The 26914-nt window shown below is 50.6% G+C and overlaps 1 protein-coding gene across 1 annotated transcript; it reads left to right on the plus strand.

Annotated features, from left to right (window-relative positions):
• Window positions 1-6803: 6803 nt before the first annotated feature.
• On the plus strand, window positions 6804-24778 carry LOC144598231 (di-N-acetylchitobiase-like). The gene is made up of 7 exons (XM_078408120.1): window positions 6804-7020; window positions 11480-11618; window positions 18135-18343; window positions 21386-21557; window positions 21649-21746; window positions 23224-23385; window positions 24009-24778. The coding sequence occupies exons 1-7, from the start codon at window positions 6874-6876 to the stop codon at window positions 24192-24194; spliced, it is 1113 nt and encodes a 370-aa protein (XP_078264246.1). The 5' UTR covers window positions 6804-6873; the 3' UTR covers window positions 24195-24778.
• The last annotated feature ends 2136 nt before the right edge of the window (window positions 24779-26914 follow it).

Here is a 26914-nt window from a genome sequence, read left to right on the forward strand (position 1 = left end):
ATCCTCTGCGATGTGCGTACCCAGGAACCTGAAAGCTGGTACCCTTTCCACGCAGACCCCATTGATGTAGAGTGGGTCGTAATCTCCACTGGTTTTTCTAAAGTCAATTATAAGTTCCTTTGTTTTGGAGGAGTTCAGGACCAGATTGTTCACTGAACACCATGCTGCCAGCCTTTGGATTTCATCCCTATAGGCTGTCTCATCTCCTTCTGAGATAAGTCCAACCACAGTCGTGTCATCCGCGAACTTGATGATGGTGTTGGTGGGATGGGTGGGGGCGCAGTCGTGAGTGTAGAGGGAGTAAAGGATGGGGCTCAACACACAGCCCTGTGGTGAGCCGGTGCTCAGTGTAATGGTGGAGGAGAGGTGAGGGCCTATTTTGACTGTCTGGGGGCGGTTGGTCAGGAAGTCCTTGATCCATTTGCAGATGGTTAGGGAAAATCCAAGGTCGGAAAGTTTGGTGACCAGTCTGCTCGGGATGACCGTGTTAAAGGCAGAGCTGAAGTCGAGAAAGAGCATCCTCACATAGCTCCCCTGGTGTTCAAGGTGGGTCAGTGCAGTGTGAAGAGCAGTGTCGATGGCATCCCCTGTAGACCTATTTGCTCTGTAGGCAAACTGGTATGGGTCGAAGGTGGGTGGGAGGCTGGCTTTGATGTGCTGCAGGACCAGTCTCTCGAAGCACTTTGTGATGACCGGTGTGAGTGCTACCGGACGGTAGTCGTTAAGACCGCTGATGACAGGCTTTTTCGGCAGTGGGATGATTATGGCGGACTTCAGGCAGGGAGGGATGGTGGATTTTAAAAGGGACAGGTTGAAGATTTTTGTGAAGACCTCAGATAATTGGTCTGCACATTCCCTCAGCACTCTGCCCGTCACACCATCGGGGCCTGCAGCTTTCCTGGGATTCACTGCTCTGAGCACTCGCTTAACGTCATACTCCTGCACAGTGAAGGTGTTGCTCTCAGGTGCTGGAGAGGGTGTAATGTCTGCCACTGTAGCTTTCACCTCGAAACGAGCAAAGAAACAGTTAAGTTCCTCAGCCAACGAGGCGTCGCCGTCGGCAGTCGTGCGGTTGCTGGTCTTGTAATTGGTGATGTGCTGGATGCCTTGCCATACCCGCCGTGGGTCATTGTTGGAAAAGTGGTCCTCAATCTTCCTCTTGTAGGACGCTTTGGCATCCTTGATGCCTCTCTTCAGGTTGGTTCTAGCAGCACTGTATAGAGCTCTGTCACTAGACCTGAAGGCGGTGTTACGGTCCTTGAGGAGAGACCTGACATCCTTTGTCATCCAGGGTTTTTGATTGGGGTACAACCGGATGCGTTTGTCGACGGTGACATTGTCAACGCAGTTTTTGATGTAGCAAAGTACAGTTGATGTGTACTCCTCCAAGTCCTGATCCTCAAAAATATCCCAGTTGGTCCTTTCGAAGCAATCCTGCAGCTGCGAGGAAGCTCCTTCAGGCCATGTCTTCACAGTCTTTATGGTGACTGGAGCTTTCCTCCTGAGTGGGGTGTATGCTGGGGTTAGGAATATGGACAGGTGATCTGACTGCCCCAGGTGTGGTAGTGGTGCTGACCTGAACCCCTTCTTAATATTTGAGTAAACCTTGTCTAGTGTGTTTTTCCCCCTGGTAGCACATCTTATGTGTTGTTCAAGTTTCGGGAGAACTGACTTTAGGTCTGCATGGTTGAAGTCCCCGGCTATGATGTGGGCTGCTTCTGGATATGTGCTCTGTTGTGAGTTTATTGCACCTAGCAGGTAGCCTAAAGCTGTGCTAGCGTTAGCATTCGGTGGGATGTAGACTGCTGTTACTATAACCCCTGTAAATTCGCGAGGAAGGTAAAAAGGCCTGCATTTAACTGTTAGGGACTCCAGATCAGGAGAACAGTGGCTATCTATGGTTTGGATATTAGTGCACCAGCTGTTGTGCACATAAATGCATAACCCCCCCCCCTTGCTCTTACCGGAGTCGATGTTTCTGTCCCAACGAAACGCTGTGCGCCCGGCTAGCTCAATGGCTCCGTCTGGGATAAGTGGATGAAGCCATGTCTCTGTTACTAAGAGAATGCAACAGTCCTCCACGAGTTTGTTTGCTGATATCTGTAGTTTAAGTTCGTCCATTTTGTTGATGATGGATCTGGCGTTGGTGAGGAACATGCTAGGTAGCGGTGGTTTGTGTGGCTGTCTCTTTAGCTTGGCAAGTATACCGGACCGGCATCCTCGCTTTTGCTTCCTGTTTCTCCTCCGTCTGCGACGCCTGTTCGCGCCGACAACTATCCACGGAGCGCCCGGTGTCCTGGCAATCTCTTCCGGTATATTTCGCGGGTGTGGAAATTCGCGCACAAGGTCCCGATTGCACTGGAATCCGATGATCAGAAGGTCCTTTCGGTTGTAGGTAGGATTTGCCTGATTTTCCTGGTTTGAATGACTAAATTTGACTAACAGACATAACACAGATAACACACATAAAACGCACCGAAAGGGAGAGCTGTGAGCCGCTGCGTCCGTGCGCGCCGCCATCTTCCTTAGAGATACAGAGCGGAAACAGGCCCTTCGGCCCACTGATTCTGTACCGACCAGTGATCCCCATACATCAACACTATCCTACACACACTAAAGACAAATTACATTTATACCAAGCCAACTTACCTACAAACCTGTACGTCTTTGGAGTGTGGGAGGAAACCGAAAATTTCGGAGAAAACCCATGCAGGTGATGGGGGGAACGTGCAGACTCCTTACATATAACACCCGTAGTCAGGATCGTATCTGGGTCTTTGGCGCTGTGAGACAGCAGCTCTACCACCATGACGCCCTATGCTTTTAAACTCCAGCAAGTACAGGCCCAGTGTCGTCAAATGCTCATCACGTCATGTTAACCCAATCATTCCTGGGATCTCATGAAGACAGGTCCCGACCTGAAACATCATCTGTTCATTCCCTCTGCAAATGTTGCCTGACCCGCTGAGTTCCTCCAGCACTTTGTATCTGCTCAAGATTCCAAAATTTGCTATTTGGCGGTGGCATTGCGGTAGAGTTGCTGCCTTACAGCGAATGCAGCGCCGGAGACTCAGGTTCGATCCTGACTACGGGCGCCGACTGTACGGAGTTTGTACGTTCTTCCCGTGACCTGCGTGGGTATTCTCCGAGATCTTTGGTTTCCTCCCACACTCCACAGACGTACAGGTTTGTAGGTTAATTGGCTGGGCAAATGTTTTTTTTATAAATTGTCCCTAGTGGGTGTGGGATAGTGTTAGTGTGCGGGGATCGCTGGGCGGCGCGGACCCGGTGGGCCTGTTTCCGCGCTGTATCTCTAAATCTAAAAAATCTAAAATCTAAAAATTTCTTGTGCCTCTCTTTATGTCTTGTGAATTTATGCCTCATAAACATAGCAATTGTGTCTGATTCCACCACCATCTCGGCAGCGTTCCAAATACCAACCTCTCCATGACCAAAATCTTTCATATCTCCTTTAGACTTCCTCCCCTCACCTTAAACCTCAATATTGAAACACAAGGAATTGTAGATGTTGGGAGTTTGGGTAAAACACAAAGTATTGGAGTAACTCAGCGGGTCAGGCAGCATCTCTGGGGAACATGGATAGGTGACGTTTCACAGAGTGCTGGAGTAACTCAGCGGGTCAGGCAGCATCTCTGGAGAACATGGTTGGATAGGTGATGGTTTGGGTCAGGACCCTACTTTTATGTACCTCTATCAAGTCAATCCTCGGCTTCCTGCGCTCCAGGGAAAACAAGCCCAGCCCATCTAATCTATCCCCATAACTAAAATTCCGCAGTGTGAATACTGACCTCCAACATCGTAACCCTTGCTTTCCCTCTCACCGTCCCTCCCCCATCCTAGTTCTCTGACTCATTTCAATGTCCAGCTGATTTTTTTAACTGATTGTATGCCTCGTTGTCACGTTCCCCTCAGCTAACAATGCTGGAGTAACTCAGCGGGTCAGGCAACATCTCAGGAGAAAAGGAATTGGTGACGTTTTGGGTCGAGACCCTTCTTCAAACACCATGAACCATTCTATATATCCTAATGAGGGGCGGGGCTGGAGAACGAGGGGCGGGGCTGGAAACATAGAAAATAGGTGCAGGAGTAGGCTATTCGGTCCTTCGAGCCTGCACCACCATTCAATATGATAGAAACATAGAAAATAGGTGCAGGAGTAGGCCATTCGGCCCTTCAAGCCTGCACCGCCATTCAATATGATCATGGCTGATCATCCAACTCAGTATCCTGCACCTGTCTTCTCTCCATACCTCCTGATCCCTTTAGCCACAAGGGCCACATCTAACACCCTCTTAAATATAGCCAATGAACTGGCCTCAACTACCTTCTTTGGCAGAGAATTCCACAGATTCACCACTCTGTGTGAAAAAAACCTTTCTCATCTCGGTCCTAAAAGACTTCCCCCTTATCCTTAAGCTGTGACCCCTTGTTCTGGACTTCCCCAACATCGGGAACAATCTTCCTGCATCTAGCCTGTCCAACCCCTTAAGAATTTTGTAAGTTTCTATAAGATCCCCCCTCAATCTTCTAAATTCCAGCGAGTACAAGCCGAGTCAATCCAGTCTTTCTTCGTATGAAAGTCCTGCCATCCCAGGGATCAATCTCTGTACTCCCTCTATGGCAAGAATGTCTTTCCTCAGGTTAGGAGACCAAAACTGTACGCAATACTCCAGGTGCGGTCTCACCAAGGCGCTGTACAACTGCAGCAGAACCTCCCTGCTCCTATACTCAAATCCCCTCGCTATGAATGCCAACATACCATTCGCTTTCTTCACTGCCTGCTGCACCTGCACGCCTACTTTCAATGACTGGTGTACCACGTCATTATACTGCATCTGCCATGCATTTGCCCACTCACCTAACCTATCCAAGTCACGTTGCAGCCCTCCTTACATCCTCCTCACAGCTAACACTGCCCCCCAGCTTCGTGTCATCTGCAAACTTGGAGGTGTTGCATTCAATTCCCTCGTCCAAATCATTCATATATATTGTAAACAGCTGGGGTCCCAGCACTGAGCCTTGCGGTACCCCACTAGTCACTGCCTGCCATTCTGAAAAGGACCCGTTTATTCGGAGAACGAGGGGCGGGGCTGGAGAAAGAGGGGCGGGGCTGGAGCACGAGGGGCGGGGCTAGAGAACGAGGGGCGGGGCTGGAGCACGAGGAGCGGGGCTAAACAGGAGGCGGGGCTGGAGAACGGGAGAACGAGGGACGGGGCTGGAGAACGAGGGGCGGGGCTGGGGAACGAGGGGCGGGGCTGGAGCACGAGGGGCGGGGCTAGAGAACGAGGTGCGGGGCTGGAGCACGAGGAGCGAGGCTAAACAGGGGGCGGGGCTGCAGAACGAGGAGCGGGGTTGAAGAATGAGGGGCGGGGCTAGAGAACGAGGGTCGGGGCTGGAGCACGAGGAGCGGGGCTAAACAGGGGGCGGGGCTGCAGAACGAGGAGCGGGGCTGAAGAATGAGGGGCGTGGCTGGTAGGCCGGGGGCGGGTGGAGAACGAGGGGCGGGGCTGGAGGGCCGGGGGCGGGGATGGAGAACGAGGGGCGGGGCTGGAGGGCCGGGGCTGGAGGGCCGGGGCGGGGCTGGAGGGCCGGGGCGGGGCTGGAGTACGAGGGGCGTGGCTGGAGGGCCGGGGGCGGGTGGAGAACGAGGGGCGGGGCTGGAGGGCCGGGGGCGGGGATGGAGAACGAGGGGCGGGGCTGGAGGGCCGGGGCGGGGCTGGAGGGCCGGGGCGGGGCTGGAGGACCGCGGGCGGGCCTGGAGGACCTGGGGCGTGGCTGGAGGGCCGGGGCGGGGCTGGGGGACCGGGCTGGAGGACCGGGGCGGGGCTGGAGAATGATGGGCGGGGCTGTAGGGTCGGGGCGGTGCTGGAGGGCCGGGGCCTGGTTGGAGAACGAGGGGCGGGGCTGGCGGGCCGGGTGCAGGGCTGGAGAACGGGAGAACGAGGGACGGGGCTGGAGAACGAGGGGCGGGGCTGGGGAACGAGGGGCGGGGCTGGAGCACGAGGGGCGGGGCTAGAGAACGAGGTGCGGGGCTGGAGCACGAGGAGCGAGGCTAAACAGGGGGCGGGGCTGCAGAACGAGGAGCGGGGTTGAAGAATGAGGGGCGGGGCTGGAGTACGAGGGGCGTGGCTGGAGGGCCGGGGGCGGGTGGAGAACGAGGGGCGGGGCTGGAGGGCCGGGGGCGGGGATGGAGAACGAGGGGCGGGGCTGGAGGGCCGGGGGCAGGGCTGGAGCACCGCGGGCGGGCCTGGAGGACCTGGGGCGTGGCTGGAGGGCCGGGGCGGGGCTGGGGGACCGGGCTGGAGGACCGGGGCGGGGCTGGAGAATGATGGGCGGGCCTGGAGCGGGGCTGTAGGGTCGGGGGCGGTGCTGGAGGGCCGGGGCGTGGTTGGAGAACGAGGGGCGGGGCTGGCGGGCCGGGGGACCGGGCTGGAGGACCGGGCGCGGGGTTTGAGAATGAGGGGCGGGCCTGGAGGGCCGGGGGCGGGGCTGGAAGGCTGGGCTAGCGGGCCGGGGGCGGGGCTGAAGGGCTGGGGGCGGGGCTGGAGAACGATGGGCGGGGCTGGAGAACGAGGGGCGGGGTTTGAGAATGAGGGGGGCTGGAGGGCCGGGGCTGGAGAACTGGGTGCGGGGCTGGAGGGGCGGGGCTATAGAATGATGGGCGTGGTTGGAGAACGAGGGGTGGGGTTGGAGGACCGGGGCGGAGCTGGAGGACCGGGAGCGGGGCTGGAGAACGAGGGGCGGGGCACGATGGCTGGGGGCGGGGCTGGACGAACGGGGGCGGGGCTGGAGGACCGGGGTCAGTGGGGCGGCGGCGGAGGAGGCCGGTCTGTGGGTCGGTGGGTCGCTGTCATGGCCCCCGGAGCACTGCTCCTGCTCCTCCTGAGCGCCGCCTGCGTCTCGGCCACCCTCCCCCCCGTCCTGCAGCCGCCCGTGCCCCGCTGCCCGTGCCCCGACCCCGCGCTCTGCCGCCCGTTGGCCGGGAGCAACCAGCTGGAGGTGAGGCGGCGGCGGCCTAGGCCCCGGGTGGCGCATCCATCTCCCCGGGGGGACCGGCGGGTTGGGTTGGGGGTGGGGGCTGTCACAGTCGGTCGGTGTAAGACAGCAGTGAGATCGCAAGCTGGGTTATAACATTAAGCACTTTAACCCAGTTGCATCCTACACAAGTAGACACAAAATGCTGGAGTAACTCAGCGGGACAGGCAGCATCTCCGGATAGAAGGAATGGGTGACGTTTCGGGTCGAGACCCTTCTTCCGACTGATGTCAGGGGAGTGGGCGGTACAGAGATACAATGTAGTCGGACACAGGAAGACTGGTCGGAGAACTGGGAAGATGGAGGGGACGGAGAAAGAGGGAAAGCAAGGGCTATTTGATATTAGAAAGTCAATGTTCATACCGCTGGGGTGTCAGCTACCCAAGTGAAATATGAGGTGCTGTTCCTCCAGTTTGCGCTGGGCCTCACTCTGACAATAGAGGGGGCCCAGGACAGAAAGGTCAGTTTGGAATGGGAGGGGGAGATAAAGTGCTTGAGCAACCGTGAGACCAGGTAGGTTAAGGCGGTCTGAGCGGAGGTGTTCAGTGAAACGATCACCGAGCCTGCGCTGGGCCTCGCTGATGTACAGGAGTTGACACCTGGAACAGTGGATACAGTAGATGAGGTTGGAGGAGATGCAAGTGAACCTCTGCCTCACCTGGAAAGACTGTCGGGGTCCTTGGATGGAGTTGAGGGGGAAGGTAAAGGACAGGTGTTGCATCTCCTGCGGTTGCAGGGGAAAGTACCTGGGGAGGGGGTGGTTTGGGTGGGAAGGGACGAGTTGATCAGGGAGTTGTGGAGGGAACGGTCTCTGCAGAAAGCAGAAAGGGCTGGAGATGGGAAGATGTTGCAAGTAGTGGGATCCTGTTGGAGGTGGCAAAAGTGTTGGAGGATTATATGCCGAATGCGACAGCTGATGGGGTGGAAGGTGAGGACAAGTGGGACTCTGTCCTTGTTACGAATAGGGGGAGAAGGAGCAAGAGCGGAGCTGCAGGATATCGAGGAGACCCTAGGGAGAGCATCATCTATAATAGAAGAGGACATCTCCGATGCCCTGATATGGAAAATCTCATCCTGGGCGCAGATGCGGCTTAGACGGAGGAATTGGGAATAGGGGATCGAGTCTTTACATGAAGCACAGTGGGAAGAAGTGTAGTCAAGATAGCTATGGGAGTCAGTAAGTTTGTAGTAGATGTCGGTCAATAGTCTGTTTCCCGTGATGGAGATGGTGAGATCTAGAAACGGTAGAGAGATGTCCGAGATGGTCAAAGTAAATTTAAGAGCAGGATGGAAATTAGTGTGAAGTTGATGAAGTCAGTGAGTTCTGCATGGGTGCAGGAGGTAGCAACGATGCAATCGTCGATGTAGTGGAGGTAGAGTTGGGGGATGGGGCCAGTGTACGCAGGGATTGTTCGACGTACCCGACAGATGCATGTATAGCTAGGGCCCATGCGAGTGAAGACAAGGGGGACTCTGTCTTTGTTATGAATGGGGGGAGGGTGAGCAAGAGCTGAGCTGTGGGATATTGAGGAGACCTTAGTGAGAGCCTAGTGGTGAATTTGTCCTTCGCCGCAAACCTTGTAACAACTTGGAAGGTCAGAATGGGAGTGTTTAAAGGAGATGCGCAGGACGCTTTTTTACACAGGTTTGTGGATGCCTGGAACGTGCTGCCAGGGGGTGGTGGTGGAGGCAGATACCATAGTGGCATTGAAGAGACTTTTAGTTGGGCACATTTAGGGGTATGGATCAAGCAGATGAGAGTCATTTAACTTGGCATAATGCTTGGCACGGGCGTTGTGGGCCGAAGGGCCTGTTCCTGTGCTGCATTGTTCTGTTCGCCAATGCGGTGTTGGGTATTGTTGAACATTGTGTTTGTTTTGGAGTAATATTGCCAAGTAGCGGCACTGTTTATAGCCCACAGGCTAGATGTATTAAATTCATTATCAATATTTTCTTTTGATACGTGGGTTAAAAGTCGCTCTAATTGAATGATTAATCTGCTGTTTACTAGGCAGAATGTTGGCAAGGTTTCCAACAAGGTCCAAGAGCTTCCAGTTCTGCTTAATAGTGCTTAATGTTCACTAGATCTACCTCAATAATTGATAAGATACACTTGTGTATTTTCCAGACCAGTAATCTGGCTTCAGATGGTACAATATGCACCATAGTTCAGTTTAGTTTATTGTCACGTTTACTGAGGTATAGTGAAAAGCTTTTGTTGTGTGCTAACCAGTCAGCGGAAAGACAATACATGGTTACAGTCGAGCCATTTACAGTGTATAGATACATGATAGGGAGGATAATGTTTAGTGCAAGGTAAAGTCCGATCAAGGATAGTCCGAGGGTCACCAGACAGGTAGTAGTTCAGTCACCCATTCCTTCTCTCCAGCGATGTTGCTTGTCCCGCTGAGTTACTCCAGCACTTTGCGTCTATCCTCATTCAGCACTGCTCTCTGGTTTGTGGTAGGTTGATTCAGTTGCCTGATAACATCTGGGAAAAAAACTGGAAGTGTGTGTTTTCACACTTCTGTACCTCTTGCCTGATGTGAGAGGGGAGAAGAGGGAGTGACCGGGGTGAGACTGGTCCTTGATTATGCTGTTGGCCTTGCCGAGGCAGCGTGAGGTATAAATGGAGTCAAGAGAAGGGAGGTTGACTTGTGCGATGGTTTGGGGTGCGTCCACAATCTGCTGCAATTTCTTGCTGTCTTGGATGGAGCTGTTCCCAAACCAAGCTGTGATGCATCCTGATAAAATGCTTTCTATGATGCATCTGTAGAAGTTGGTGAGAGTTGTAGGGGACATGCAGCACTTCTTAAGCCTTCTAAGGAAGTAGAGGCGTTGGTGTTGTTTCTTGGTCGTTGCTTCAGCATGGGTGGTCTAAGAGAAGTTGTTGATATCGACTCCTATGAATTTAAAGTTTTCAACCATCTCCACTTCGGCACCATCAATGCAAACTGAGGTATGTGTACCTCTTGGCTTCCTGAAGTCGATCACTATCTCGTAAGTACGGCGTTCGACAAGGTGCCTCATGGTAGGCTGCTCTGGAAGGTTAGATCTCATGAGATCCAAGGAGAGATAGCTGAATGGATAGCAAATTGGCTCCATGGAAGGAAGCAGAGGGTGATGGTGGAAGTTTGCTTCTCAGAATGCAGGCCTGTGACTAGTGGTGTGCCACAGGGTTTGGTGCTGGGTCTGTTACTGTTTGTCATCTACATCAATGATTTGGATGAGAACATACAGGGCAAGATTAGCAAGTTTGCTGATGATACAAAAATGAGTGGTTTTGCAGATAGTGAAGATGGTTGTGAACGATTGCAGCAGGATCTGTATCGATTGGCCAGGTGGGCGGAGAATGGTGATGGAATTTAATACAGAGAAGTGTGAGGTGTTGCATTTTGGGACGTCGAACAAGGGCAGAACTTACACAGTAAATGGTAGGCCCCTGGGCAGTGTTATAGAGCAGAGGGATCTAGGAGTACAAGTGCATGGTTCCTTGAAGGTAGAATAACAGTTAGATAAGGTGGTCAAAAAGGCTTTTGGCAATTTGTCCTTCAACAGTCAGAGATCTTATAGAGGCGTGTAAAATCATGAGAGGAATAGATCGTGTAGATGCCAGAGTAAGGGAATCGAGGAACAGAGGACATAGGTTCAAGGTGAAAGGGGAAAAGATTTAAAAGGAATCCGAGGGGTAACCTTTTCACACACAGGGTGGTGGGTGTATGGAACAAGCTGCCAGAGGAGGTAGTTGAGGCTGGGACTATCCCATTCTTTAAGAAACAGTTGGACAGGTACATGGATAGGACAGGTTTGGGGGGATATGGACCAAACGCAGGCAGGTGGGTAGCTTGGACATTGTTGGCCAGTGTGGGCGAGTTGGGCCAGAGGGCCTGTTTCCACACTGTCTCACTCTATGACTATCTCCTTTGTCTTGCTGACGTTGAGACTAAGGTTGTCTCGACACCAGGACACGAGGTTCTCAATCTCCTTCCTGTACTCCGTCTCATCATTATTTGATATCTGGCCCGCAATGGAGGTGTCATCTGTGAATTTGAAAATTGAATTTGTCCAATGAGTTCAGTGATAAGCTTGGATGGTATAACGGTGTTAAAAACAGACTTGCGGGTTGCATCACATCCTAGCAGAACAAAATACAAAGTGCAGGAGGAATTCAGAGGGTTGGGGCTGGGGAACCTGCGTGGGTTTTCTCCGGGTGCTCCAGTTTCCTCCCACATCCGAAAGACATGCGGGTTTGTCGGTTAATATGCTGTACAACTGTTGAAGAACAAGAGAGTATTGTTGACATTCTGAATCTGCTCAATCCAGAGGAGATGTCTGGGGTCTTGTATCCTTGGGAATAAGATCCTTGTTGAGATTCGTCACTGCGGTCTGTGCCCTTCACCCTTGCAGCTTGCTCTTGTTTCAGGTTTTTGTCTTTGATGTGGGCGGTCAGGATTGGAAACAATATGACTGGTCGAAAATGACAACCATTGCAACCTTTGGAGTGTTTGACCCTGAGCTTGTGTGCTATGCTCATGCAAATGAAGTCCGGGTTGTTCTCAAAGGTAACTAATGTTATCGCTAAGATATGCCGCTGTTGTGTAACGCAGGCTGTATAACTGAGCCGTGCTCTAAGACGCAGCCTCCTGACCTTGACTCTTGTCCTGCCTTGATTTCATCTTTACCGTGCTCAACCTCCTCTGCAGCTCGGGTTCATACAATGTACCTGGAGCATTGCAGAGGGCAAGGTGTTCCACATGGGGTGGTGGGTGAATGAAATGAGCAGCCAGAGGAGGCTGTTGAGGGACACTTGGACTAGTGCATGGATAGGAAAAGATGAAAGGCTGGACAGAGAACAGACTAACCTTTTTTCCCAGGTTGCAAATACTGAAGACTAGAGAGCATCTCTTTAAGGTGAAAGGGGCAACGTTTAATGGAGATGCGCAAGACTTTTTTTTACACAGTTTGTAGTGAATCAAGTCAAGTCAATTTTATTTGTATAGCACATTTAAAAACAACCCACGTTGACCAAAGTGCTGTACATCTGATTAGGTACTAAGGAAAAAAATGAAACATACAGTAGCACGCAAACAGTTCACAGCGCCTCCTCAATGAGCCTCAAACGCTAGGGAGTAGAAATAGGTTTTGAGCCTGGACTTAAAGGAGTCGATGGAGGGGGCAGTTCTGATGGGGAGAGGGATGCTGTTCCACAGTCTAGGAGCTGCAACCGCAAAAGCGCGGTCACCCCTGAGCTTAAGCCTAGACCGCGAGATAGTGAGTAGCCCCAAGTCGGCCGACCTGAGGGACCTGGAGTTAGAGAGGGGGTTAGAAGATTTTTGATGTAGGGGGGGGTAATGTCCATTTAGGGCTTTATACGTGAATAGGAGGAGCTTGAAGTTGATTCTGTACCGTACAGGGAGCCAGTGGAGAGAGGCCAGAATCGGGGTGATGTGGTCCCTTTTACGGGTACCCGTCAGGAGTCTCGCAGCGGCGTTTTGGACCAGTTGCAGGCGGGACAGAGAAGATTGGCTGATCCCAGTGTATAGGGAGTTGCAGTAGTCTAGGCGGGAGGAAATGAAAGCGTGAATGATTTTTTCTGTGTCGTCGAATTGGAGGAAAGGTTTGATTTTAGCTATGGTTCGAAGTTGGAAGAAGCTGGCTTTTACCACAGCGTTGACTTGCTTATCAAATTTTAATGCAGAGTCAAATATCATGCCGAGGTTTTTGACATGCGATTTGACTAGGCAGGATAGACTTCCAAGACTTCCAAGACTGCCTGTTATCGATTTGATGGAGTCGGGGGGGGGGGGCCGAATAGGATGAACTCAGATTTGCTCTCATTTAATTGGAGGAAGTTCTGTGCCATCCAACATTTTATGTCCTCAAGGCAGTGTAAGAGGCTGTTTAAATTTGACTGGTTGTTGGGTTTCAGGGGGAGGTAAAGCTGAGTGTCATCGGCATAGCAGTGGAAAGAAATGCCGTGCCTTTGAATGATTTGGCCAAGGGGGAGCATGTATAGAGAGAAGAGAATGGGGCCTAGGATGGAGCCTTGTGGAACTCCGCAGGAGAGGCTAGCTGGAGCAGAGGAATAACTGCCTATGTTGATGGCGAAACTCCTATCTTTGAGGTACGAAGCGAACCAGCTCAGGGCAGTGCCATCAATGCCAACCGCGTACCGGAGACGGTCAATAAGGATGGTGTGGTCCACTGTATCGAACGCTGCGCTGAGGTCGAGAAGGAACAGGATTGCACAGTCGCCGGTGTCGATGGCGAGAAGCAGGTCGTTGTGTACCTTCAACAAGGCAGACTCTGTGCTGTGGTGGGCTCTGAAACCTGACTGGAAACTTTCCAGGATGGTGTATTGGTGCAGGTAGGGCACTAATTGGTTTAGAATTGCCTTTTCAAGGACTTTTGACAGGAATGGCAGTTTGGAAATGGGTCTGTAGTTGCTAGGCAAGGTGGGGTCTAGGTTAGGTTTTTTCAGGAGGGGCTGGACCACCGCGTGCTTGAAACTGGTTGGAACAGTGCCAGTTGCCAGAGAACTGTTGATAATAGATGCTGGGACCGGCTATTGCAATGACATCCTTCAGAAGGGCAGTGGGGGCAGGATCAAGGGGGCAGGTTGCAGGTTTCATAGCGGAGACAAGCTTTGCAAGGGAGGATAGAGTGACGGGTTGGAAGCAGTCCAATTTAGATGAACAGACTAGTGAGACAGCTAGGTCACGGGTGGGAGGGGAAATGTTCATTCTAATGTTCTCAACTTTGTTGGTGAAAAATTTAGCGAATTCTTCGCACTTAGCAGGGGACCCAACTAAGCGGGTACTGGGGGCGGGACATATGACAGAGGTAATTGTTCTAAATAGGACCTTGGAGTTATGAGAGTTTTTGGAAATAAGGTCGGAGAAGTATTGTGCTCTAGCAGACTTTACTGCTTCCTGGTATTTGAGAAGATTGTTTCTCAGAATTTCGAAGGAAATTTGAAGCTTGTCACATTTCCACCTCCTTTCTGATTTTCTGCACTCCCTTCTTAGGGCTTTGGTGGTGTCATTGAGCCACGGCCGACCTTTGGGCTTAGGCTTTTTCATTTTAAGGGGAGCGATAGAATCCAGGATGGAAGAGCAAGTGATATTAAATAAAGAGGCGAGATCCTCAGTGCTGAGATGGGGGGGGAGAGGCCTCAATAGTGCAGATGTTGGGGGCAGCTGTGAGAGCCTCGGAGAATTTACTGGCAGTCAATAAATTTATGTCGCGGGAGTAGCGAACAGGGAGATGAGATTTTGCGGGAGATAAAGGCAGAGATGCGTCAAAAATGATAGCGCTGTGGTCCGATAGACAGGCTTCAGTAGTTTCAATGTTGTTGATTGGGAATCCGGACGATAACACTAGGTCGAGAGTATGGCCTAACTTGTGAGTGGGTCCCGTGGTGTGAAGAGTCAGATTGAAGGACTCAACCAGGTGCATAAATTCACTCACAAGAGGCTTAGTGGGACAGCAAACATGAATATTAAAGTCACCAAGAATCATGATCCGGTCAAATTTGGGCAAAATGCTAGAAATCAGATCAGCAAATTGGGTGATGAAGTCCTTATGCATTTTTGGTGGGCGATACACAAGAACAATTAAGAGGGGATAGGCTAGGCCTACTTTAATTAGTTGCACCTCGAAACTGGAGAAATGATCAGCGTTCAGGAGGCGGCAGTTGAAATGTTTCTTAAACACAGTGGCTAAGCCCCCACCGCGTCCGGAGAGCCTAGGTGAGGTGAAGAAGTTACAGTCATCAGGACAGAGTTCCACGAGTGGAGCAAGCTCACCAGGGTTAAGCCAGGATTCTGTGAGCAGTAAGAAGTCTAATCCACAGGTGGTGAAGAAGTCGTTGAGGATGAAGGTCTTGAGGGTACAGTACGTGCTGCCGGGGGTGGTGGTGCGATTTAGGAGGTTTTTAGATGGGCACACGGATATGCAGGGAATGGAGGGATCTGGATGACGAGCTGGCAGAGGAGTTTGTTTGAGTTGAGTGTCCGATGGGCCTGATCCTAAGCCGCATCTGGACAATGAAGGGCAGAGTCCAGTGCGGACACCCCTCACTCAAACAAGGGAAGGGATATCGCCCCATAGACAGGAATGGCAATGCTGCTGTGTGTAACGGCAAGGGGAGGTGCTAACACACTGAGTATCACACTAGCAATATTCAAGTTAGGAGGAGGGGGAGTTCAACGAGATCTGGGTGTCCTAGTGCATCAGTCAATGAAAGGAAGCATGCAGGTACAGCAGGCAGTGAAGAAAGCCAATGGAATGTTGGCCTTCGTAACAAGAGGAGTTGAGTATAGGAGCAAAGAGGTCCTTCTACAGTTGTACCGGGCCCTGGTGAGACTGCACCTGGAGTACTGTGCGCAGTTTTGGTCTCCAAATTTGAGGAAGGATATTCTTGCTATGGAGGGCGTGCAGCGTAGGTTCACTAGGTTAATTCCCGGAATGGCGGGACTGTCGTATGTTGAAAGGCTGGAGCGATTGGGCTTGTATACACTGGAATTTAGAAGGATGAGGGGGGGTCTTATTGAAACATATAAGATAATTAGGGGATTGGACACATTAGAGACAGGAAACATGTTCCCAATGTTGGGGGAGTCCAGAACAAGGGGCCACAGTTTAAGAATAAGGGGTAGGCCATTTAGAACGGAGATGAGGAAGAACTTTTTCAGTCAGAGAGTGGTGAAGGTGTGGAATTCTCTGCCTCAGAAGGCAGTGGAGGCCAGTTCGTTGGATGCTTTCAAGAGAGAGCTGGATAGAGCTCTTAAGGATAGCGGAGTGAGGGGGTATGGGGAGAAGGCAGGAACGGGGTACTGATTGAGAGTGATCAGCCATGATCGCATTGAATGACGGTGCTGGCTCGAAGGGCTGAATGGCCTACTCCTGCACCTATTGTCTATTGTCAACGCAGAGACACAGTAAGAATGTATTCAGTTTTGCATGTTTTTACTTTGTGTTTATTTTCTATTATGAATAAAGTTTATATCTGAAATTGACACAAAATGCTGGAGTAACGCAGAGAGGCAGAGAGCATCTCTGGAGAACAAGGCGACATTTCAGGTCAGGACACTTGTTCAGAAGAAAGCACCCAACCCAAAACATCACCTATCCATGTTCTCAGAGATACTGTCAGACCCTCTGAGTTACTCCAGCACTGTGTTTTTTTTTGGTAAACCAGCATCTCCAGTTATTTGTTTCTATTTCTTATAAGCCCATAAAACATAGGACCAAAATTATGATCATCGTAAGGATTATAAGACATCGGAGCAGAATTGGGCCATTCGGCCCATCGAGTCTGCTCCACCATTCAATCATAGACAATAGGTGCAGGATTAGGCCATTCGGCCCTTCGAGCCAGCACCGCCATTCAATGTGATCATGGCTGATCATCCTCAATCAGTTCCCCGTTCCTGCCCTCTCCCCATATCCACTGACTCCACTATCATTAAGAGCTCTATCTAACTCTCTCTTGAAAATATCCAGAGAATTGGCCTCCACTGCCTTCTGAGGCAGAGATCATGCCTGATCTTTCCCTCTCAACCCCATTCTCCTGCCTTCTCCCCATAACCTTTTACTAATCAAGAACCTATTAATATCCGCTTTGAAAATACCCACTGACGTGCCCTCCACCGTCATCCACATCCTCATCCTACTTGACCTCAGCGCCGCCTTTGACACCATAAATCACTCCATTCTCCTCACCCGACTTGAAACCTCCCTTAACATCACCGGCACAGCCCTATCCTGGTTCAAATCTTACCTCTCTGACAGACACCAGTTCATCTCCATTAACAACTGTAAATCCCCCACCGCTCCCCTCCCCCAAGGTGTCCCCCAAGGCTCAGTCCTTGGCCCCCTCCTCTTCATCCTCTACCTGTTCCCCCTTGGTCAATTAATCCGCCGTCATGGTCTCAACTTCCACTGCTTCGCCGATGATATCCAGCTCCTCATCTCCACCAAGTCAATCTCCTCCACCACACACTCTACACTGACAAACTGCATTACTGAAATAAAATCTTGGCTTCAATCAAACTTCCTCAAACTCAATTGCAACAAATCTGAAATCATCATCATTGGTCCAAAAATGCTCACCAAATCCACCCAAAACTTCATCCTCAACATTGATGGTCTCCCAGTATCCACCTCACCTCACATCCGGAATCTTGGAATCATCCTTGATCAAACCCTCTCCTTCGACAAACACATCAAACACATCACAAAGACAGCCTTCTTCCACCTCAAAAACATTGCCCGTCTCCGTCCATCCCTCTCCTCCACAGCTGCAGAAACCCTCATCCACGCCTTCATCACCTCCCGTCTGGACTACTGCAACAGCCTCCTCTATGGCGCACCCTCAAAAATCATCAATAAACTTCAATACATTCAAAACTCCGCTGCCCGTCTACTCACACACACCTCGATCCGTGACCATATCACCCCCGTCCTTTATAAACTCCACTGGCTCCCCATCCCCCAGAGAATCCAGTACAAAATCCTCCTCATAACCTACAAAGCCCTCCATAACCTGGCCCCATCCTACCTGACCGACCTCCTCCACAGGCACACTCCCACCTGCACCCTCCGCTCTGCCGCTGCCAATCTCCTATCCCCCCACATCCGGACTAAACTCAGATCCTGGGGGGACAGGGCTTTCTCCATCGCTGCTCCCACCCTATGGAACTCACTACCCCAAACCGTTAGAGACTCCCCCACACTCACCACATTCAAAACATCGCTGAAGTCTCACCTGTTCAGTACTGCCTTCAATCACTTAAGGTCACCTCACCTTCTGTCTCCTTTCTCTGTTCATTTATTTATTTACTTATTTATCTATTTATTAATTTCCCTATGTTCTCAAAATCTCTGTAAAGCGTCTTTGAGTATATGAAAAGCGCTATATAAATAAAATGTATTATTATTATTATTATCTGGCAATGAATTCCACAGATTCACCACCCTCTGGCTAAATTCCTGCTCGCCTCTGTTGTAAATGATTTCTGGAATTGTAGTGTGGCCGTTGCCGCGTTGATGTGCTGTGCTTCCCTCTTCACCAGGGGACGTTCCGATCAGGGACATTGTGGATCAAATCAACAGGACAGCTTGGATCCTCAGTAAGGTCAACCTGGCCAAAAGCCAGTTCATGGACGGGATCAATCTGGATCTGGAGGAGGCTGTCACCTATCAATCTGTGGTATACTTTGTGTTAACTCAACTCGTCAAAGAAACTACAGAAACATTCCACCGGGAAATCCCAGGCTCCCAGGTACAGAGGCTGGTCCTCACCTTTCATTAAGATCAAACAACCCGCAGATGCTGCCAATCTGAAATAAAAACAAAACAGAGGTGGGATTGGGGGGGAAATAAAACGCAGCTGGTCATTTGGAGTACTGCGTGCAGTTCTGGTCGCCCCTTACAGCAGGCTTTGGAAAAGGTGCAGAGGAGGTTTCCCAGAACGATGCCTGGGTTAGAGGGTCTCAGCTACAGGCAGAGGTTGGGCAGACTTGGATTATTTTCTCTGGAATGTCGGAGGTTATGGGAAACATCACAAGTTATAGTAGAATTAGGCCATTCGGTCCATCGAGTCTACTCCGCCATTCAATCATGGCCGATCTCTGCCTCCTAATCCCATTTTCCTGCCTTCTCCCCATAACCTTTGACACCCGTTCTAATCAAGAATTTGTCTATCTCTGCCTTAAAAATATCAATTGACGGCCTCCACAGCCCTCTGTCGCAATGTGTTCCACAGATTAACTACCCTCTGACTAAAGAAGTTCCTCACCTCCTTTCTAAAAGAGGACCCTCTAATTCTGAGATCTGTGACCTCTGGTCCTAGACTCTCCAACCAGTGGAAACATCCTCTCCATATCCACTCTATCTGTGCCTTTCATTACTCTGTACATTTCAATGAGGTTCCCACTCATCCTTCTAAACTTCAGTGAGTACTGGCCCAGTCCAGTCAAATGCTCATCATATGCTAATCCACTCCTTCCTGGGATCATTCTTGTAAATCTCCTCTGGCCCCTCTCCAGGGTCAGGGCATCCTTCCTCAGATATGGGGCGCAAATGTGCTCACAGTGCTCCAAATGTGGCCTGACTAGCGCCTTATAGAGCCTCATGATAGAAATATATCAAATAATGAGAGGCAGATAGGGTAGACAGTCAGAGCCCTTTTCCCCAGGTGGAAATGTCCAACACTAGAGGGCACAGCTATAAGGTGAGAGGGGGCTTTAGAGGAGATGTGTGGGGCAAGTTTTCTTACACAATGATGGGAGCCTGCAACGCACTGCCTACATGGTGGTGGAAGCAGATATGGTGGTAGCTTTTAAGAGGCTTTTGAAAGAATGAATACTTTATTATCACATGGCGAGGTATGCAATATTTGTACTTGTAAAGTTACAAAATCCCCCCAGCTAGTTCCCCCTTTGGTCTTCCCCCCCCCCCCCCCCCCCGTTCTCCCCCACACCAGGTCCTGCTTCGTTCCTCCCCTTGGCAGCGACGTCCTTACTTCACCTGGTCCGTCCTTGTCCGTCGGTAGGCGCCATCATCGTCCGCCGCACCAACCTCCCCACTAACGGCTCCGGGTCTTCTGAATCTCCGTGGCGCCAACCCGGGCCCCAGCCACGAGTTCCATCAGCCTCTCTGACGACCCGGGCTCCGACCCGCGCAGGCACTGGGCTCCGACCCGCCAGGCCCCGACCCGCCAGGTCCCGACCGGGCTCCGACCCGCCAGGCCCTGACTGGGCTCCGACCCGACCGGGCTCCGACCGGGCTCCGACCCGCCAGGCCCCGACCGGGCTCTGACCGGGCTCCGACCCGCCAGGCCCCGACCGGGCTCCGACCCGCCAGGCCCCGACCGGGCTCTGACCGGGCTCCGACCCGCCAGGCCCCGACCGGGCTCCGACCCGCCAGGCCCCGACCGGGCTCCGACCGGGCTTCGACCCGCCAGGCCCCGACTGGGCTCCGACCCGCCAGGCCCCGACCGGGCTCCGACCAGCCAGGCCCCGACCGGGCTCCGACCCGCCAGGCCCCGACCGGGCTCCGACCCGCCAGGCCCCGACCGGGCTCCGACCCGCCAGGCCCCGACCGGGCTCCGACCCGCCAGGCCCCGACCGGGCTCCGACCGGGCTCCGACCCGCCAGGCCCCGACCGGGCTCCGACCCGCCAGGCCCCGACCGGGCTCCGACCGGGCTTCGACCCGCCAGGCCCCGACCGGGCTCCGACCAGCCAGGCCCCGACCGGGCTCCGACCCGCCAGGCCCCGACCGGGCTCCGACCCGCCAGGCCCCGACCGGGCTCCGACCCGCCAGGCCCCGACCGGGCTCCGACCCGCCAGGCCCCGACCGGGCTCCGACCCGACCGGGCTCCGACCCGCCAGGCCCCGACCGGGATCAGACCCGCCAGGCCCCGACCGTGGCGCCGCGATCCCTGTCCACAGCCGCGGCCCGGCGGGAAACTCTTTGAATAAACACATGAAACTGCATGAAGTGGAGGTATATGGATCGTGTACAGGCATTTGAGATCAGTTTAACTTGGCCTAGTGCTTGGCACAACGTTGTGGGTCGAAGGTTGACACAAAATGCTGGAGTAGCTCAGCGGGTCAGGCACCATCTTTGGAGAGAAGGAATGGATGACATTTTGGGTCGAGACCCTTCTCCATACTGGGTGGAAGGACCCATTAGAGCTTCGGTGACCGGGGTTCAATCCTGACTGCGACTTTTTTTGTGGAGTTTGCACGATCTCCCTGTGTGGGTTTCCCCCGGGAGCTCCGGTTTCCTTGCACGTGTGAAAACATTTGCGGGTCGGTGGATTAATCAGCTGCTGTAAATTTCCACTTGGGTGTAGCTAAGTAGTGAGATCTGAGGAATGTGGCTAGGTTGTTTAGTTTAGAGACACAGTGGTGAAACAGGCCCTTTAGCCCAATGAGTCCATGCCAACCAGCGATCCCCCCACACTACCACTATCCTACATGCTCAGGACAATTTACAGTTTTTACCAAGCCAATTAACCTGCAAACCTGGAGTGTGGGAGGAAACCAAGATCATCAGGAGGAAACCCACACAGGTCACAGGGAGAATGTATACACTGTGCAGATAGCACAGGTAGTCGGGATTCAACCCGGCTCTCTGGCGCTGTGATGCAGCAGCTCTTCCGCTGTGCCACCGTGCATTGAGAGAATATTTAACAGGGTGATCAAGTGGGGAATGGGATTGTTATGCCAATTGGTGTCCACTCAATGGGCCCAAATGTTGCATGGAAACGCAAATGCATGAAAGGAAAGTAACTTGTGGCAACTCATCGATCCCTAGGTTACATTCGACGTACCTTGGTCTCCTGATTGCATAGATGGCCGATGCTACAATTACGTGGAAATTGCAAATTGCAGCGACTTCTTGTTTGTCATGTCCTACGATATGCAGAGTCAAATCTGGGATGATTGCTTTGCCAAAGCCAATGCACCTTACTACCAGACTTTATCAGGTAGGAAGAATTGAACACTTTGTGTAAGGTCTATTATTTGTGTGTTGGTGTTTAATCCAAGACCTTTGTTGTTTCCCCTCTCTTGTTTTAGGTATCCATGCTTATCTTGAGCTGCCTATTGACCCTAGAAAGCTAGTGTTGGGAGTTCCATGGTATGGATATGATTATCCTTGTACCCAGCTGTTTGAGGTAAGGTGTTGTTGCTTATCCTATTAATCATACATTTTTAGAGGAACTGCAGATGCTGCTTTACATAAAAAACCTACAAGGTACTGGAGTAACTCAGCGGGTCAGGCAGATCTCTGGAGAACATGGATAAGTGATGTTTCGGGTCGGGACCTTTCAGAAACGTCGCCTATCGCAACATTGCCCATCCAAATTCTCCAGAGATGCTGTCTGACGTGCTGAGATACTCCAGCACTTTGTGCCTTTTTGTCCATCTGAATCCAATGGACATTCTCGGGGCATAACCTTTTAATGTTGCTTAATCTTCCATCTTTCCCGTAACTACATTTGACCAAGCTGTAAGTCCTCAGATTGGATCATGGCTGATGCATTTCTTACCTCCTCGCAGCTGCTAGGACCTTTTATACTCTTGTTTAACAATAGTTCAACATTTAAAAACTATTCAAGATTCCTGCATCTGCAGTTCCTCGTGATTCCATTTCATATCTAGGAATGATATATGAGGAGGAATTTCTTTTGTGGTGAATCTGAGGGAAAAATAGGTACATGGGTATGCGGGGAATGGAGGTATATGGATTACATACAGGTAGAGAGGATTAGTTAAATTTGGAATCATGTTCGGCAAGGATCTTGTGGGCCGAAGGGCCTGTTCCTGTTCTGTTTGATGTGCTAATAAAGTGGAAGACACAGGAACAACTACCATTGTGAAGAGTAGTGAAAGGCCTGGATAGAGTGGATGTGGAGAGGATGTTTTCACTACTGGGAGAGTCTCGGACCAGAGGTCACAGTCTCAGAATAAAAGGACATTCCTTTAGAAATGAGATGAGGAGGAATTTCTTCAGAGGGTGGTGAATCTGTGGAATTCATTGCCACAGAAGTCTATGGAGGCCAAGTCAGTGGATTTTTAAAAAGCAGAAATGGACAGATTCATGATTAGTACGGGTGTCAGGGGTTATGGGGAGAAGGCAGGAGAATGGGGTTAAGAGGGAGAGATAGATCAGCCATGATTGAATGGCGGAGTAGACTTGATGGGCTGAATGGCGTAATTCTGCTCCGAGAACCTATGGAAAAGGAGATTGTTTGGTGCAACAATGCCCTGCAATAGAGTTCCATTTACTTCCTGATGTCCTGTTGACCAGCCTGGTTTTGATTTGTGATCTCTATTCCATGGTCACCTGAGGATTTATTTTCTCTACCCTACCAACCTTTTGATCGGCATTTAATATACATGAGTTGAATTAATTTTAGATGCAGACACAAAATGCTGGAGTAACTCAGCGGGACGGGCAGCATCTCTGGAGAGAGGGAATGGGTGATGTTTTGGGTCGAGACCCTTCTTCAGACTGATGTCAGGGGAGTGGGTGGTTTAGGTGCAGTTGTGTTGCAGAGAGTTGTGGACGTATCCCAATACATTACACAATTCACCGGGTGTACCTTGTGAATAAAAACAAATGCGTATTTTTCCTTTTATTCTTCTCAGGCTGGCAGGTGTGCGTTGAAAAATGTCCCTTTCAGGGGAGCTCCCTGCAGTGATGCAGCCGGGAAACAGATCCCATACAAAAAGATCATGCAGCAAGTAAACAAATCCATCACCGGACGATTTTGGGATGATGATCAGAAATCGCCGTACTACATCTACATGGTAGGAGCAATGATAACTCACTGCGGAACTCTACACTGTAACCATTGTAGAATATCACATTCACTAGAGTGGCACAGTGGAGCAGCGTGTAGAGCCGCTGTCTCACAGCACCAGAGGCTCCAATCATAGGTGCTCTCTGTGTGGAGTTTGCACCTGTGACCACGTGGGTTTCCTCCCGGCCCAAGAGGACATACATTCAAGGTGAGAGGAGAAAGATTTAATAGGAATGAGGTAGTTGAGACAAATACAATAACAGTTAAAAGACGTTTGGACAGATACATGGATAGAAATGTTTAGAGGGATCTGGGCCAAACTTGGGCATATGCGACCAGCTTAGATGGTTTTTTTTTTGCACCAGTGTTGTGGTTATTATTTGATTGAAATTGTATTGCATTTACAGGCTAAGTGTAGAAACAAAGTACTGCAGATGCTGGTTTACACAAAAGGACGCAAAGCTCTGGATTAACTCAGTAGGTCAGACAGCATCTGTGGAGAACATGGACTGAAGACCTGAAACATCACCTATCCATGTTCTCCAGAGATGCTGCCTGACCCACTGAGTAAATCTGGTACTTGTGTCCTTTTGGCCATCGGTGTAACGCTTGTTGTGTTTTCTCTGACAGGCCAACAACACGTACCACGAGGTCTGGTACGATGATCCACAAAGCATTTCAATGAAGACGGAAATCGTGAAGAAGTTTAACCTGCGTGGTGTGGGCATGTGGAACGCCAATCTGCTGGACTACGGAAACAACGCCACAGCCCAGAAACAGACTAGAGACATGTGGGACGCTCTGCATGCTCTGTGAAGCAGGTGCCGAGAAGCAACCATCTCACCGCAGAATGCAATCACTTTGTTTAGCAACCAATCTTTACACAGGAACTTGTTTCCAATGTCAGAAATCACCCAGTCCTTGCTAACAATTTTTCTTTCAATTGTCACTTGTTTGCAAAGAAATATTTACTAATTCAAGATGTGTAAAATCATTTACAGATATGCCAAATCATTATTAATGCTTAACAGTACAAACTCAAAAGCACCTGCCAATATTTTCTTGCAATTCATGAAACAGTTCTGCTTTCAGGTGGGCTGTTAACCAGTTCTGACATACACATGCATTCTATCTGCTTCAGAAATATATTAATTTTGACTGTCATTGTTTTATGATTTTGCACTAAATTCTAATTTTGTAGCTGAGATGATTATCTGGATAATATTTTTCATCTTGTTCCTTCCATTACCAATGTGCCACCGCTCCTGAACTGCTCGCTTAAATTTACCAAAGCACTATAATTATTCTACCTCTTGATGGTCTTGTGGTTGTCTAATCCTGAAAGGCAACTTAATACAAGCTTTGTTTCTTTTACCAAATAAAACAGTTTCTTAAATGTTTTGGTGTTGCTTTTAGTTGAGATTTAGAGATACAGTGTGAAAACAGGGCCTTCAGCCCACCAAGACCACGGGCGGCACGGTGGCGCAGTGGTAGAGTTGCCGCCTTACAGCGAATGCAGCGCCTGAGACTCGGGTTCAATCCTGACTACGGGCGCTGTCTGTACGGAGTTTGTACGTTCTCCCCGTGACCTGCGTGGGTTTTCTCCGAGATCTTCGGTTTCATCTCACACTCCAAAGACGTACAGGTATGTAGGTTAATTGACTGGGTAAAATGTAAAAATTGTCCCTAGTGTGTGTAGGATAGTGTTAATGTGCGGGGATCACTGGGCGGCGCGGACTCGGTGGGCCGAAGGGCCTGTTTCCGCGCTGTATATCTAAATCTAAAAGACTTCACCAGCCAGCAATCACCCATTCACAGTAGTTCTATCCTACACACTAGGGACAATTTACAGAAGCCAATTAACCTACAAACCTGCATATATTTGGGTGTGGGAGGAAACTGGTGCACCTGGTGAAAACACACGCAGTCAAGAGAGAGAACGTGCAAACTCCACACAGACATCACTGGTAGTCAGGATGGAACCTGGATGTCTGGTTCTGTGAGGCAGCAACTCTACCACGTGCCACTGTACCGCCCCGAGTGAAAGTTGGAATTGTGTACGTTTAAAATGTTCAAAAAATGTCTTCAAGAGACTCCTCCAAGATTCCTCCTTGTAAACATGTAAATCTTACCCTGCATTTGGTAAATGGGCTATTTTTACCGGTGTTTGGTCTGCAGGTCTATGTTGCTGTCTCCACAATGCTCTGCATTTAGTTTTCTGCTGTGGAGTCATAGAGTCATAGAGTCCTACAGCACAGAAAGAGGCCCTTCGGCCCATCACGTCCGCGCCGCCCGTTACCAAACATGGAGTTTCACATGGATCTATGCTGGGACCTCTGTGATGTTTATGAATGATTTGGATGTAAATGTAGGTGGGTTGGTCAGTAGGTTTCTAGATTACACCAAAATTGGTGGAGTTGCAGATAGTGATGAACACTGTCAAAGTAAGCTGCAGGACATAGATCAGCTAAAGAAATAGATGGAGAAATGGTGAATGGGCTTTAATTCAATATTGTGTGATGTGTTGCACTTTGGGAGGTTGAATGTACTGGGGACATATCCAGTTAATGTCATGACCCTTAACATCATTGGTGTACAGCGTGGTCTTGGAGTCTAAGTCCATAGCTCCCTGAATGTAGTAAAAAAGAAGTATGATTTGCTTGCCTTCATCACTCGGGGTATTGAGTATAAGAGTCAGGAAATCATGTTGCAGCTTTATAGGACTTTGATTAGGCTGCATTTGGAGTGTCCATTTCTGCTTTCCCCCTTACTGAAAGGATGGAAAGGCTTTGGATAGAGTGCAGAAGATGTTTTACGATCCCTTCCTTGTCTCTCAAAATGACAATAAACAAAACTAAAGCTGAGGCTTTGTAAGGCACTGGTCAGACTGCATTTGAAGTATTGTGAGCAGTTTTGGGCCCCATATCTGAGGAAGGACGTGCTGGCGTTGGAGAGGGTCCAGAGGAGGTTTACGAAAATAATCCCAGGAATGAGTTAGTTAATGTATGATGAGCATTTGACGGCACTGGGCCTGTATTGCTGGGGTTTAGAAGGATGAGAGTGGACCTCATAGAAAGTTACCGAATAGTGAAAGGCCTGGATAGAGTGAATGTGGAGAGGATGTTTCCACTAGTGGGAGAGTCTAGGACCAGAGACCATAGCCTCAGTGTAAAAGGATGTACCTTTGGAAAGATGAGGAAGAATTTCTTTAGTCAGAGGGTGGTGAATCTGTGGAATTCATTGCCACAGACGGCGGTGGAGGCCAATTCAATGGATATTTTTAAGGTGGAGTTTGATAGGTTCTTGATCAGTATAGGTATCGTGTAGACACAAAATGCTGGAGTAACTCAACAGGTCAGGCAGTGGGTCAAGCAGATGCTGCCTGACTTGCTGAATTACTCCAGCATTTTGTGTCTACCTTTGATTTAAGCATCTGCAGTTCTTTCCTACACATAGGTATCAGGCGTTATGGGCAGAAGACAGGAGAAGGGTTGAGAGGGAAAGGTGGATCAGCCATGACTGAATGACAGAGTAGA

This window comes from Rhinoraja longicauda, chromosome 11 (assembly GCF_053455715.1).
Source record: "Rhinoraja longicauda isolate Sanriku21f chromosome 11, sRhiLon1.1, whole genome shotgun sequence".
Classification (NCBI taxonomy): Eukaryota; Metazoa; Chordata; class Chondrichthyes; order Rajiformes; family Arhynchobatidae; genus Rhinoraja; species Rhinoraja longicauda.